Source organism: Gambusia affinis, linkage group LG06, assembly GCF_019740435.1.
Source record: "Gambusia affinis linkage group LG06, SWU_Gaff_1.0, whole genome shotgun sequence".
Classification (NCBI taxonomy): Eukaryota; Metazoa; Chordata; class Actinopteri; order Cyprinodontiformes; family Poeciliidae; genus Gambusia; species Gambusia affinis.
This window is the reverse complement of record NC_057873.1, coordinates 2570145-2584334: the sequence shown is the minus strand read 5'-3', so window position 1 is coordinate 2584334 and position 14190 is coordinate 2570145. Positions and strand designations below refer to the sequence as shown.

At 44.0% G+C, this 14190-nt stretch overlaps 2 protein-coding genes across 3 annotated transcripts; both read right to left on the bottom strand.

Moving 5' to 3' along the window:
* Nucleotides 1–264: 264 nt before the first annotated feature.
* Nucleotides 265–8698, bottom strand: zmp:0000000529 (WD repeat-containing protein 20). Its single transcript, XM_044120073.1, has 4 exons — nt 7610–8698; nt 5841–6023; nt 3953–5365; nt 265–3079 (listed from the first exon to the last, which is right to left on the bottom strand). The coding sequence occupies exons 1-4, from the start codon at nt 7997–7999 to the stop codon at nt 3032–3034; spliced, it is 2034 nt and encodes a 677-aa protein (XP_043976008.1). The 5' UTR covers nt 8000–8698; the 3' UTR covers nt 265–3031.
* An 874-nt stretch (nt 8699–9572) lies between these two features.
* LOC122832903 lies at nt 9573–11930 on the bottom strand. Of its 2 annotated transcripts, none has more exons than XM_044120129.1 (4): nt 11559–11930; nt 10886–11254; nt 10637–10722; nt 9573–10560 (listed from the first exon to the last, which is right to left on the bottom strand). In XM_044120129.1, the coding sequence occupies exons 1-4, from the start codon at nt 11839–11841 to the stop codon at nt 10468–10470; spliced, it is 831 nt and encodes a 276-aa protein (XP_043976064.1). In that variant the 5' UTR covers nt 11842–11930; the 3' UTR covers nt 9573–10467. The 2 variants fall into 2 exon arrangements, with proteins under 2 accessions (XP_043976064.1, XP_043976065.1); XM_044120130.1 differs by having other exon boundaries at nt 10925–11254.
* Between the last annotated feature and the right edge of the window lie 2260 nt (nt 11931–14190).

Genomic DNA, 14190 nt, shown 5'->3' with positions numbered 1-14190 from the left:
TCAAGTTCTTAAATACAAGACGCTAGTTGTATTTCTTAAGTTACACTTTAAAAAATATATATTTTGCTTCTTTTTACACTGAATGATCCAAAACAAACCTGTAATTGTTGTTTTGTATTTGTCAACTTTAACTTCATAAATACTTTTGCACCTAAAATACCTCCATACATTTTCCCATGTTATAAGTCTTTGTGTCCAAAACTGGCAAAATTAAAATGAAACACACAAAATTTACTAAATTAAAAACATAAATTAGTTTACTGTAATTTATTTATTTTTTTAATTTTGCCTGCTCAACAATAAACTTTCATATTTTCATCAATATTAAAGCTGCAGTGTGTAATCTTTGCAAAAATAAAATATTTTTTACATATTTGCTGAAACTGTCATATCGTAACAGGTTGTTATGAGACAATCTGTGAAAAGGTTTCCACCTCCTCCGAGATGCTATTGGGGTCTGAAGAAAACCACCAAAAACAACCAATCAGAGCTAGGAGGAGGGTCTTAGTGCTGTCAATCAGCCTCATGTACTCATTGCTAAACGTGCTAACGGCAGAGAAACAACTTACCACTACAGGAAAACTATTTATCTGGTGTCATCAGTGGCTATTCTAACTAGCATTAGCATTGACAACACAATCTGCTAGCTCAGGGTAGCAGAGACGTACACAAGCTTGACTGACAGCACTAAGACCCGCCTCCTGACTCTGATTGGTTGTTTCTAGTAAGCACTGGGAGAAGGCAGAGGAGCTTAATTTTTTTCACAAATGATCTATTTCATAAACTGACACGGTGAAAGTTTCAACAAAAATGTAAAAATCAAAATATTTTTAAAATAGAAGTTACATATTGCAAGTAATAACTGACGACTATATGTTGCTGAAAAGTTACTTGTAAATTTTGTCTTATTTAAGATATTTGCACCAGAAACTACACCAAAAATAGTTGGTAATATTTAGTGTTTTTTCAGTGTGGAGCTGCTAAGCTGAGGCATATTTTGTTTATGCCTCTGGCCGGCTCGCTTTAAGGCTTCTAAACTGCAGAAGTGATTCAGATTTAAAGGTTTCTTTTTCCTTGTTCAAAGCAACGTTTCCCCCCAACGCTCGCAGCTGTGCACTGTGGATTTACTGGATGTGCAAAATGTTGCAAGAGGCAGTTCAGGTGACAGTGATGCTACACCGTAACGAGCTCGTGTTTGTGTGTGTGTGTGTGTGTGTGCGCGCGTGCAGGATGAACCCGGACCGCTCCGACAAAAACACCAAATAAAAACACAGTGACATTTTCAGGCTCCCTAAACAGCAGACAGTTTATGTACAATAGAAGCTTCTTCATATATTAATAATCTTCGTGTTTTTTTTCTCATTCTCTCCCGTTAGCGTTTATAGAGCTTTTAATATTTACAGTATAAATTACTACGCAGTCCTGTGGCAAAAATAAATAAACAAAACGACCGTGGCTCTGTTGCATGATGACCAGGCTCTGCTGATGAAGAGGAGAATTCATCCAGAACGCTGCAGCTTTTAAATCCAGCTCAACCAGAAACAAAGATGGAGGAGAAAAATATAAAAACTCAGAAAAAAAATGATCCAAAAGTCACTTTTTAACTGTTTCTCATTGAAAACATGAAGACAAAAGAAAGTACGCCCTCTTTTAAATCTCCAGGTTTCTGTTTTGTTTGTGGAGGGGAAGCCGGAGAAAACGCTCGGTTGCACCGGGAGAACCTCCAAACTCAAACAGAGAGCAAACTAAAACAAAAAAAAACTGTGTGGAAAAAATAAGTACACCTCTTGACCCAACTTCATCCAGTCACAGTGGAGAAACTTTGAGATTTGAGCCCAGAGCATCACTCCTCCTCCACCGTGCTTCATATTCAGCATTATTCCATTTAACTTCAGCTAAAACTAACAATTATTTTAAAAAACTATTATTTTGACGATTCATCAGATTTAAAAAATTGGCACATTCTGCAGATTATTTATGAACCACCAAAAATTATTTTATACAGTACCAGAATTACACTAAAATGAAAATAAGAAAATAAACATTTTGGAGCCTAAATTGCAGCAGCAAAATTCTTTCAATTTTTATTTTTAACAAAGGATGAATCTGCAGCTAAAAAAACTCTTGAAGCAAATTTAACTCATTCTGCCATTTCTTTTCAGGGACAAGAGACTCTCGAGCCATCCAGTCATGAACTTTGACCTTTAGCATGCTAACTGCAGCCTGTACGGGTCGAGTTGGAGATTTGGGGTTTCTGTGCGTCGTGGGATTTGAATTTGAAGTGACGTTACAGCTGATTAAAATGTTTTCCACTGCTCCATTGTTTCTCTGGATTCGATTAGCAGCACCAGGCTGAAACCCCGGTAAACAAAGGGTGTACTTACTTTTTCATCACACGGATTCTATATTTAGGATTCGTCTTTGTGTAATAAATAACAACAGTGTTGAACCTGATGTGTTTCTCCCCTCCTGAGGTTGGATTTAAACAGTTAAAGAGGGTGCACTTTCTTTTTCTGGTGTCTGTGTTAGCAGTCAGTATCTAACCTGCAGTATGCAGCAGTCAGGGTGATCAGTGTTTGGACAATCAGGGGAAATCTCATCTGGAAGATGCTCTCTGCATACTTGACAATAAGAAACGGATTCCTCCAGGGATAAAACTTGAAATAAAACATTTAAAACATAAATTTAGGCATTTTAAAAGATTCCTAGATGGTTCCTGTTCTCAGAGTTTCATCTGAAATCTCTCTGACTCCCGTCTGCTGCAGGTAAGATACTAGCAGCTCAAAACTATTCTGCATAACCCCGTTTCTCTAACACCGACTCTGAAGTTTTGCATAAAACGGAAATAAATATGAGATTTTCCTCCAGAGGAAGTCCAGGAGTCAGGGTCAGAGTTTCGGGCCTGATTTCCGCCTCAGAGACGCTGAGGGTTTGGTTCTGGTCGTCGGCCCCAAAATGAGGTTTAAGAAGAGGAAAGTGGCGTCGAACAGAGAACTGAAGAGGAGGGATGAGTGCAAAGCTTCTCCTCCAGCTATACCACCGTTCCACTGGGAGAGTTCCCGTTCTGTGCTGTCAGGTTCTGAACAAGAGAGAAAACAGAATCAGAATCAGAATCTGACATGAATAAAGGTCCAAACCTTTTATTCTTCTTTAATTCCTTGTTAAACTGCAGCAGGTTCCTTTTATAGAAAACACTTTGAAAAATCTTGAGTTTGAAAAGTCAAAACATTCCTAGTAACAAATATGAATTTTATTCAAATTAATTAAAATTGTCTACAAAAAACAAAAAAAACAAGAAAGAGTTGGAAGTCAAAAATTTGCTAAAAAGAAATTGAGATTAATCCCAGAAACTTTTAGAAAAAATGTAATTTCTGAGTTTGAAAAGTCTAAAAAAAAAATGCTGGCAGAAAAAAAATCTAAAATTTGTTGTTTGTTTTTTTTTAGATTATTATACATTTTCTAGAAAAAACAGAAATTTCTGAGATGGAAAAGTCTGAGATCAATCTCAGAAATATTTGAGAAAAAAGAAAGAAATATCCAAGTTTGAAAAGTTAACAATTTTTTTTTAAAAAGAATCAGATTTTGAGATTAATCTAAAACATTTTTTGAGTTTCAAAAGTTGAAAGTTTTTATTTGTTTTTTTCTATAAAATTTTTAATTCAATTTCAAATTTTCTGATTTTTCTAGCAACTTTTTCGACTTGAAGTTCAGAAACTTCCAAGTTTTTTCTAGAAACTGTTTGAGTGTAATCTCAAGATTACTGAGTTTTTTGATGGAAAGTTTCTCCAGATTTTTTTTTATCTACAGCAGCTCCGATGCTCTGTTATAATCTCCATTCTTAAAGGGATCATTTTCAGCTGTTGACTTCTGAAGGTTAACATCCCAGATTAAAGATCCACATTAAACATGTTTGGTTGCCGTATTTGGTTGTGAAGACTCGGTGGAGACGTACCGCCTTGCCGGGCCGCGCCCAGGTGCAGATCAGGCCCTCCTGGCAGGCCGTGATGATGCAGTCGTCCATGAACACCAGGACGGTCAGCCTCTCGTGTGCGATCTTCTTGCAGACCAGCGGCTCCAGCAGCGGTACTTCGTGCATGCGGGGGCAAAGCGTCGTGCCCAGCACCTTGGCGCCGTCCAGCCGGTTGCTGCGGGGGGCAACGTTGATCTTGTCGTTGCTCTTGCTGATGTTGCCCAAGCTGTGGTAGCGCTTGTGCTCCTTCTCCACGCTGCCGCTCCCGGACTTGTCCGACTTGCGCTCCTGCAGGGACAACGTGGCGAAGCGGCCGATGCTGAAGGGGGCGATGTTGCCCCCGCCGCCGCCGCTGCCCCCTCCTCCGCCTCCACCGCCGCCGCCCTCGGAGGCGCCCGGACCCTTGGAGGCATTCGCCACCGCGGGGTGGGGCAGGGAGTTGGAGCGGGACAGGGAGCGGGGCAGCGGCAGGGGAAGCGTCGGCGGGTTGGCGCTACCGGTGTTGGCGCCCGGCGGGTGATGGTGCCCCTCCACGCCTCCGATCCCGCCGCCGCCGCCAGAGCTGCTGTTGACCCCGCCGCTGCCGGAGTTGGGCAGCGAAGGGCCGAAGGTGTTGGTGAAGGCGCGGGACAGGGGCAGGCGGGGGTACAGCACGTCGTCCGTCAGGTCCCACAGACAGAACTGCGTGTCCTGACCCACCGAGCCGAACCGGTACGTGACGGACGGCGAGCCGCCGCCTTTCGAGCTGTGCCGCGAGAGCCGCGACAGCGTGCTGCTCGTCCGCACCCTGCCGAAGTGCGTGGAGTTATTCTGCGCCCCCTGGTGGAGGTCTTCCTCGCTGCCGCTGAGCTCCATCGGCTCGTCGTCCTCCAGCGAAGTGGTGAAGGGGTCGAACGCCACCACGTTGACCCATGACTTGTGGCCGTGGCCGCGCGCCACCACCCTGCTCTCAGCGAACGACCAGACGGTCACCAGGTCGTCCTCGCCGCCGGTGGCCAGGTACTTCCCGTCGGGGCTCCAGGAAACGCAGAGCAGCCCGCCGAAGTAGCTCTTCATCACACCCTGCAGCTCCATCGAGTCGAAGTGGAAGACGCGCAGGCAGCCGTCCTGACCCACGCACGCCACGTGAACGCCGTCCGGCGAGAAGGCGAACTCGTTCAGGCCGCCCTCGCCCACGGCCCACCGCAGCAGGGGGTTGCGCGGCGTCTTGCTCTTGCAGGCGTAGACGGCGAAGCCCTCGCCCTGCCGCAGCAGCGAGTACTGCGGAGCGGTGGTTCCACACGGATGATCCACGTTATACAGGTAGAGGTGACCGCTGGCGTGGGAGGCCAGGAACAGGTTCTCCGACTTGGGCAGCCATTTTAGGCACGTCACCTTGGATTTGTCAATCAGCCTCTGGAATTTGGGAAGGAAATACCATAAAGTTTCTTTGTTATAACAATTAAAAATACAACCAGATTAAACAATGAATAGTAGGTAACTGTTATTTTAAAATGTTTTTGTAACCCTTTATTTGAAGGGGTGTGAATATAAGATGTGACACTAATGAACAGGAAAGAGTCTTCAGAAATGAAGTCATGAAGTTTTAGTTCTACTGGCATATTATTTCACTCGAGACATGAGAAAATGTTTAAGTGCAATAATCAGCCAATGGACCAAGTAGCTTTTAATTAAGGAATTATTGACTTAAAACAAGCTCATACTTCATGCTGAAAAGTTACTTTTAAGTTAGTATTTTTGCACTAGAAATTAGACCAAAACTACTTGGTCAGATTTTGTGTTTTTGCAGTGCAGACTCTTGAATTCAGTCACTGGTCTGAAAAATGAAACGCTTCACACTGTAGAAGATTTCACAAACCAGAAGTCGTACCTCCTCATTGAAGAGCTTACTGGTTTCCTTCTTGATGGGGTCGAGGTACTGGACCTGGCCGGCGGAGAAGCCCACGATGAGCGCCACGCTCTCCGCCGTGGCCGAGTACTGGTTGAAGTCGTGACACGTCGGCTGGGTCCCCTTGTAGATCCTCTTGTCGATGGGTTTACTGAGGTCCACGGCCTGCAGGGCAGAAAGGTCACTGAGGAGAGACTCCTGGTCCACAACAGCTGCAAAGCCAGTGACCACACAACTGGGAAAATAAATTAGCTTACTGGAAATGAGGTCATTTTGAAAAAACTTGTGTTTTTTATGTAAAAAAAGTTTTTGCTCTAGTATGAGTAGACTTGGTACAGTAATTATTACATCAATTAATCACATGATAAATAAAAATGAGCTCAATCATTTCAATTCGTTTTCCTCTTCCTACCAAAAACTGGATGATAAAAATCTTCAGTCTTCTGCTTTGGACTCAACTAATCCTTATTTTACTGAGACTTTAGAATTAATTTTATTTCTTGTTTTATTTATTTTAGATATTTAAAATGTCTTAAATGTGTTAAATGTTCATTAAAAATTTTAAGTTTATTAGTCAGTAAGAATATGTTCTTGCATTATTACAATTATATTAATTGAAAATGGTCTCAAAATATTGATATTATCACTTATTGCAATAACTTCTGGGACAATTTATCATCCAGCAGCATTTGTCATCATGACAGACCTAAAGATGAGGGGATTTTTCTGAAAAATTTCACATGTCTGCAGTGGGAAACACTTATTTCAACAGCCGGATGTTACCACTGGCAGAAATGACAAAGAAGAAGACAGGAAGTGGTAGGAAGATGACGGTTTGTTTCCTCAAAACGCAGCACACCTATCCGCTCCCAAGTAGGCGGGGCTTGTTGCGTCCACACCTAAATAAACGTCGAGGTCTCCTCTGATTGGCTGATAGATTATGAGTGTCATGGTTGAACTATGGATTTCTCTCCTACCACTTCCTGTCATCTTCTTCATTGTTTTCCCCAGTAGTAACATCTGGCTGTTGATTGCGTGACTCATCTGATGTGGAAAAAAATGTTTCTATTGCACTTTTGCAAAATAAGTCTATTCCAAAATGGCCGAAAAACCATCTCATCCTACAGCATTAAAAGGTTTTAATCAAAAAACAGAAGTTTTGTTTTTAAATTGCAGTGTATTAGTTTAGCAAATTAATTTTCTTCATATAAATTTGCTCAATTTTACGGTTAATGGAAAAGCAGTTTGGTGCAGAGCTCTGGTGGAGCTAGCTGCACCCACTGTCCTCCTACTACTTCCTGTCGTCTTCTTTGTCGTTTCCGCCAGTAGTAAGATCCAGATGTTGATCACGTGACTTGTGTCACGCTAAAAGTGTTTCCATTAGTTTTCCAAAATACAAAGATAGATAGATGTAATTCAATACGGCCGAAATAACCTGATCCTACAGAGCGAAAACCTTTAGGAGTTTTTCCATAATTTGCTGTTTCCATTAAGAAATTTCCATTTTCTATGTTCTGTTATAGTTGTTATGGTTCATTTTAAAGCGGCCAGTGAGTGAGTTTGCTGGCAGTATTTCTGCTGGATGCTCGCTTCCTGCTCCTCCAGCATCACCGGGGCCCTCCTGCAGGTTCCTCGGACTCTGCATCCATTTTGGCCGCCCCTCATCCAGGAGGCCCCGCGATGAAAACGGGCTGAAACTCGGAGCCCAGCAGGTTAGCAGGCTGGGCTAAAGCGGCGCACCGGAGGCTCACCTTCTTGATGTTGGTGTAGGTGTAGAAATACAGCTCCCTGCCGATGTTGAAGCACACCCGCTCCGACTCCTCGCTCGGGTCTTCGGGCTGCAGCTTCACCATGGAGACCCGGACAGGCGGCAGGAAACCCGCCGGGGAGGAGTTGGCCGCCGCATTGGAGGAGGACGAGGCTGCGGCGGCCCCGGGCCCCTGCAGCAGCCCGACCCCTGCGCCGGGGATCGGTCCGGGTCCTGCGCCGGGCCCCAGCGTGGCTCCGGAGGTCGGGCCCCGCGGCAGGCCGCCCCGCTGCTGCGAGTCGGAGAGGGTGAGCAGCTTGTAGAAGCCCTCTCTGGTCCGGAACTGGGATTTAATCTCATTGATATCCTTCAGAGCGCCGCCATCTCCGGCCATTTTCAGTGCAAACGACCGCACAGGAAACACTGGTTCTGACCTGGAAATAAAAACACTGCGATGCGAGTAAAAACTAAAATAAAACAAAACAACCGAATCGGGACTGATGGTGATGGAGGAGAGCAGCAGCCGAGCTCAGCCAGGCCCGCTCCAGCACATCCGGTCCGGTCCGGTGCATCCTACAGCCGCGCCGCCGCCGCCTGCAGCCGAACCCCGCGGAGGAAGCTTCTCTGAGCCGCTGCGAGAAGCAGCATCCTCCCGCTGGCTTCCAGTGTGCGTGGAGTGCGTGAGGCGCGGTGCGTCGGTGGTCCGAGGGAGGGCGGGAAGAGACAAGACATCCGGGCTGGTAACATGGATCCCAAAGAGTATATAAATAAATCTGCAGAAACCAGGCTCAAGAAAACTAGTTAATCCTAAAGGCCCACACACAAACTTCACTGAAATGTTTAGAGAAGCAGTTTTAAAAGGCGTCCCTGAACAGGTTGTGCAATCTATAAAAAACAATCCAGATCTTGCAGGGTGTGAACATGTGAGATTGGAGAGACACCTGCTTCATCAGTTCTTAAAGGCGCAGGACGAGTTAAAGAAAAAACAGTCTGACACCAAGGATTTAGAGACTCAGTTACTGAAACTCCAACTGCAGGAAGCAAAACAAAAACTAAGTAAAAAAAGAGATAAACAGGACCATGTTATGGTTGCATGGTCCTGCAACCCCCCTCACAAGTTTCACCTACACATGGTGGGGTTTCTAACTACTGGCAAAACACTAATCAAAACGGGGGAGCACCTGCTCCTCTTTACCCTTCTTTATATTCTCAAAACAGGAACATGGAGGAGGGTTGCGTGGGGTTGGCCGTGGACGGAGAGGCATGGAGCGAGGCCGTGGAGCAAAGGGGTGGAGGGCCAAGAGAGCGTGACGTATGTTACATCTGTGGCCGTTTGTGTGTGGACATTGGGCTCAGCAATGTTGGAATATACCAGCTCCTTTTCACAGCCAGGTATGATTCCCCACAATCCCTCTGTGCTTCCCGCAGCGAATGAACCTGGTCAATACTTTCAGTGGGACACTGAGGTCACACAGAGTATCTACTGACAAACCCCTGATGACCACAGAGACAAGGTGGGTACTGCAGACCTCATGCTGTCCCCTTCCACCACTCCACCACCTTGTGGATGATAAACACAAACCAAACAGTTTGCTGATGTCCTGAAATACCCTAATAAAATGTGCCATTGTTGCCTTCCACTCTGCATTCAGCTTCTCTCATCCACACATTCACACGTTTGTCATATTTTTTTTTCTAATCATTTCCTTTTTATTTCTTTGTCATTTATGTTTCTTCACATTTCTCATTAAGCTATTTTTGCACCTATTTTCATTGATTTACATTTCTTCATACCTCAGACTCTGAAGTTTACCTCCCGTCGCCCTCGACCTCTCCAACTCGCTGGATCCTGTTTGTTGTTGAAATGATATTTAACAGACTGAGGAACAACTATAAAAAACTAGAGAGAATATATAAATTATTTGTCAATATTTATTTGAAGGCTTTACAGCATTTGGAGTCTCAGTTCACTGAACACAGTCAGGAGAAAGATCCTCGAGCAAAACACAGCTTATTGTTTTATAGGAAAGGTTTCGTTACTTTCACAGTTTAACAATCTAAATAGCTACAAAACAGACTGAAAACATACACATTTTCTTTCATAAAGCATATTAAATATTTAACGATGTCATAAGAATGCAAAGAAGAAAATATTCTACAACTTTCTAATAATACAGAGTTCAGAGAAACAGCTTCAGAAGACTTTCCCATGAGCACATGCTTTACACAAGAACCATAAAACTGTTATGAATCGATTCACTCATAATCATAGTAACAATAAAATTTTCCATCCCATCTGCAAGATAAACAGACATGTAGCCTACATGTTTGTTGCTACATGTACTTGGTCTGCTGGTCACCAGAACCTCATTATTCACACAGAGAGTTTTTATCTCCTTAACAAAGCTGTTAAAATACTAATTATATGCGTCCATGAATTTCAGGCAGTGAAGCTCGTTTACGGCGTTTACACTCTTCATGTTGACTACATAGTTAACTTTATCGTAGTAGAAGATCGGAGGCAGCTTGTCCACATTGTCTGATAAATTGGCTACCTGACCTTTGACCCCTAAATATTCTACCATATGCTATCCTTGCAAGGTTGATGAAGATCAGATTTTGATGAAGTGGGTTTTCTGTTATATTTTGTTTGCTGAATGTTTTGTGTTCCCTTCTTATATAAGTTTTACTTAAGTAGGTTTAGTCCAGATACAAATTTCTGAATGTTGAACTTCCTTCCTGCTGCAGGAGCACAGAGACATTTTATCATAGATACATAGACGGTTAGATTTCCCGGAGTCTGAAACATCTCTCTGCTCCTTCCTGTGGATGTGAAATGAAGATCATTTTCTCCTGGTTCCTTCAGACTGCAGTCTCCTCCTCTAAGCTGCCTTCAGCTCTGGATCCTTCATCATGATGGTTGTTTTCTGGTCCAGACTTCTGGTTTCTCCTGGCCTGGAAACAGAGGATGGTTCAGCTTCAATGCAAGAACTTTCCCAACTGAACACATCATGCATGATACATGCAGTACCTTAAAGTAGAGGACCAGGACTGATCCCAGCAAACCCAGCAGGACGACAACCAGTCTGATGATCAAAGCAGTGAGATAGGCTGAAACTGAATGAAACAGATTCAGGATCAGCTTTCATCAGATGAGTCCAGTTAGAAAATAATCATATAGACCCTTGTTTTCATGCTGCCTGTAGATCTGATCATGAACATTAATATCATCAATCCTCCTCTCTGACCTCATGAATGAGGCAGACAGCTGCTGGTTCACCTGAAGCAGAACTTTTCCTGATGGACTCCATGAGTTTACCTGAGACAGTGAGGTTGAGAGGCTGGCTCATAGAGGAGAAGTTATAGGAGAAAACGTAGACGTGGTAAACGCAGTGGTAGGTTCCTTGGTGGGCGTGGCCAGCAGCAGAGAACAGGAAGAGGGCGGAGTGATTAACAGCTGGCAGGGTGTGGTTCTGAGTGTAGTTAGAGGTGCTGAAGATGAGCTGGAAGGAGCCGCCTTCATACTGAGGTCTGATGGAGCACATGATGCTGAAACTTGATCCAATGAGGAGCTCAGACCCCTGCTTTTTGCCTGTGGAAACCCCGTCAGTGGAGGAAGAGAGGAAGATGAGCGGCTCAACCAGCAGACCTGGGAACGCAGAGGAAACACAGAGACAACTGGATCTAATCTGAGGTGGAAAACAAGATGGCATGCATGAGAAAGAGACAGGAGCTCATCACAGACTGGTTGCTATGGTTACTAACATGTTTATACATGATTACTAGCACCTTTATGATAGATCTATAGTCTGTCAGTAATATTTAAACCAGTTTTAGTTTCTCTCTCCTCAAGGTTTCAGGTTCTTAGTTAAAGGTGACGGTTTCTCTGCAGACATCTGGAACCTGATGGAAGAAACATTTTAAAATAAATACATATGAGAGTTCAGAGTTACCTGAGCAGATGAGCTCAAGGCTCTGATCACTGTTTCTATCATAAGGTAAACAGTTCTTTAATGCAGATCCTGACTGGAAACAGTCAGACCCGATCAACCAAACTGGTCTCTTTGAAGCTTCCTCCGAATTTCTTGCTGAAACAGCAGAACCACAGTCCAGTTCAGCACAAACTGCAGCAGCTGAGTTCATGATCCAGTAACGATCCCAAACATCCACTGGTCTCCACTCTTCTTGATGTTTCATCTCCAGTCTCCCAGCACATCGGCTGGCCTCTCCCACCATCCTGATGGGCGCTTGATGTGAGCAGAGACAGAGAGTTCATTAATGAAGGAAGTGAATCAGTGAACAGCAGCAGGTCTGCAGATCCTCCTCTACCTGAACAGGTGAGTCCAACAGCTTGACCAGGTGAGCAGCTGTTTCTACCTGAACTCTTCCTGCTGCTGCAGTTCAGCAGAGCAGACTCACTGCCTTCACACAGGAACTCTCTGCTCCCCACTGGAGCCTCTGCTTCTCCATAGAGCGCCCCCTGGTGGACTAAAGGAGACCCACAGCCAATCTCCCTGCAGACCACCTTTGCATCCTGCAGGTCAAAGTCTTTTTCACACACTGAGGACCACGACTGGTTGGTCTTCACCTCCAGTCTGCCTGAGCACCGGTTGGTCCCTTGAACCAGCCTGACTGAGTCTGTGGATGCAGAAAGAAAAAAGTTTAAAATATTTCAGAACTTTATTTTTCTAGATTCACATGGAAACATCTCTGAGTTTGATAAAAATAAAGGCCAAGAAAACCAAACTAGAAAATCTCAGAGCATCAAAGGTGAAGTGAAACCGACTGAACCTGGAATTTTATCATTAATTTTTATATCTGCTGAATTTATCATATTTTTGGGACATAAACATGTTAATAAATCCACTAAATGTTGAACTTTAATCTCTGTGAAATTGTTAATATTTCAGTTGATTTAAAAATAAATTTGGCAAAATGACTCAGCAGCGCCCCCTAGTTCATCCAGGCCAACAACCATAACAAACAAAAGGTTTTCCTTCTATTTTCACTAAAAACAGGAAATCCACCATTTTGGATCAAAATTCATTTTCTGTTAATTTTCAGGTTTTGAAAATGTCTGATTTCCTTGAACTCCTCCTGGGATTCTGATGCATCGACTTCAAAGCAGCAGAGATTAAAAGTTATCAAAATGATGAGTTTTTGTTCATCTATGTGAGCTAAACTGAGAACTTTATCTGGATATTTAAATTACTTTAGTTTCTCTCTCCTCAAGGTTTCAGGTTCTTAGTTAAAGGTGACGGTTTCTCTGCAGACATCTGGAACCTGATGGAAGAAACATTTTAAAAGAAATAAATATGAGAGTTCAGAGTTACCTGAGCAGATGAACTCATGGCTCTGACTACCGCTTGCATCATCAGGTACACATTTCTTTAATGCAGATCCTGACTGCAAACATTCAGACCTGATCACCCAAACTGATCTCCATGAAGTTTCCACTGAATTTCTTACTGAAACAGCAGAACCATAGTCCACTGCAGCACAAACTGCAGCAGCTGAGTTCATGTTCCAGTTATAATCTCCAACATCCACTGGTCTCCACTCTTCTTGATGTTTCATCTCCAGTCTCCCAGCACATCGGCTGGCCTCTCCCACCAACCTGAAGTTGTCTTGACCTGAGCAGAGACAGAGAGTTCATTAATGAAGGAAGGGAAGCAGTGAACAGCAGCAGGTCTGCAGATCCTCCTCTACCTGAACAGGTGAGTCCAACAGCTTGACCAGGTGAGCAGCTGTTTCTACCTGAACTCTTCCTGCTGCTGCAGTTCAGCAGAGCAGACTCACTGCCTTCACACAGGAACTCTCTGCTCCCCACTGGAGCCTCTGCTTCTCCATAGAGCGCCCCCTGGAGGACTGAAGGAGACCCACAGCCAATCTCCCTGCAGACCACCTTTGCATCCTGCAGGTCAAAGTCTTTATCACACACTGAGGACCACGACTGGTTGGTCTTCACCTCCAGTCTGCCTGAGCACCGGTTGGTCCCTTGAACCAGCCTGACTGAGTCTGTGGATGCAGAAAGAAAAAAGTTTCTTCAACATTTTCACTGAAAGGCTGATGGAGAGACGGTCTGGTTCTCATGCAGCTCCAGGAAAACATCTCCCAACCTTGTGCATGCAACCCAAATATCTTCATTTGGTGAGAGTTCACTAGCATTTAGAATGAAGACAATACAACCAGCAGATGTTACCTTACAATAATTTGTCCACCATAAACAGAGAAGAGCCGAATGAGGCGACTGTTAATGTTAATTCAATATGTGGAAGTGTGGCCACCATGGACTGAACTTCCTCCACTGCCATTGCTAAAACTACAGAGACTATGTTTCTAAAATTGTCATGAAATGGTGGTGAAGTGGTGAGGCAGACGCCATAGACCCAGGTAAAGTGGATGAAAAGACAATTTAATAATAATTCCAGCTCCAAACAGTCCACAAAATTCTGGCGGCACGTCTGAGCAGAAGCCAGGGTTCACACTGGTAGCAACAGAAATAATGCGTGGCATACAACCAGGCAGACAGAAAGGTCGCGACAAATACACAGAGACACAGGAGACACTAAATACACATGAGGT

Bases quoted from the DNA above. Each gene is read 5' to 3' on its own strand.
- LOC122832903 (XM_044120129.1), bottom strand. From the start codon at position 11,841: ATGGTGGGAGAGGCCAGCCGATGTGCTGGGAGACTGGAGATGAAACAT. The intron at 10,723-10,885 runs GTGAACCAGCAG...TGTTTCATTCAG, and splicing joins CAGGAAAAGTTCTGCTTCAG to TTTCAGCCTATCTCACTGCT. The intron at 10,561-10,636 runs GTACTGCATGTA...CTCTGTTTCCAG, and splicing joins TCCTGGTCCTCTACTTTAAG to GCCAGGAGAAACCAGAAGTC.
- zmp:0000000529 (XM_044120073.1), bottom strand. From the start codon at position 7,999: ATGGCCGGAGATGGCGGCGCTCTGAAGGATATCAATGAGATTAAATCC. The intron at 6,024-7,609 runs GTGAGCCTCCGG...TCTGCCCTGCAG, and splicing joins CCTACACCAACATCAAGAAG to GCCGTGGACCTCAGTAAACC. The intron at 3,080-3,952 runs GTACGTCTCCAC...TCTCTTGTTCAG, and splicing joins GGGCGCGGCCCGGCAAGGCG to AACCTGACAGCACAGAACGG.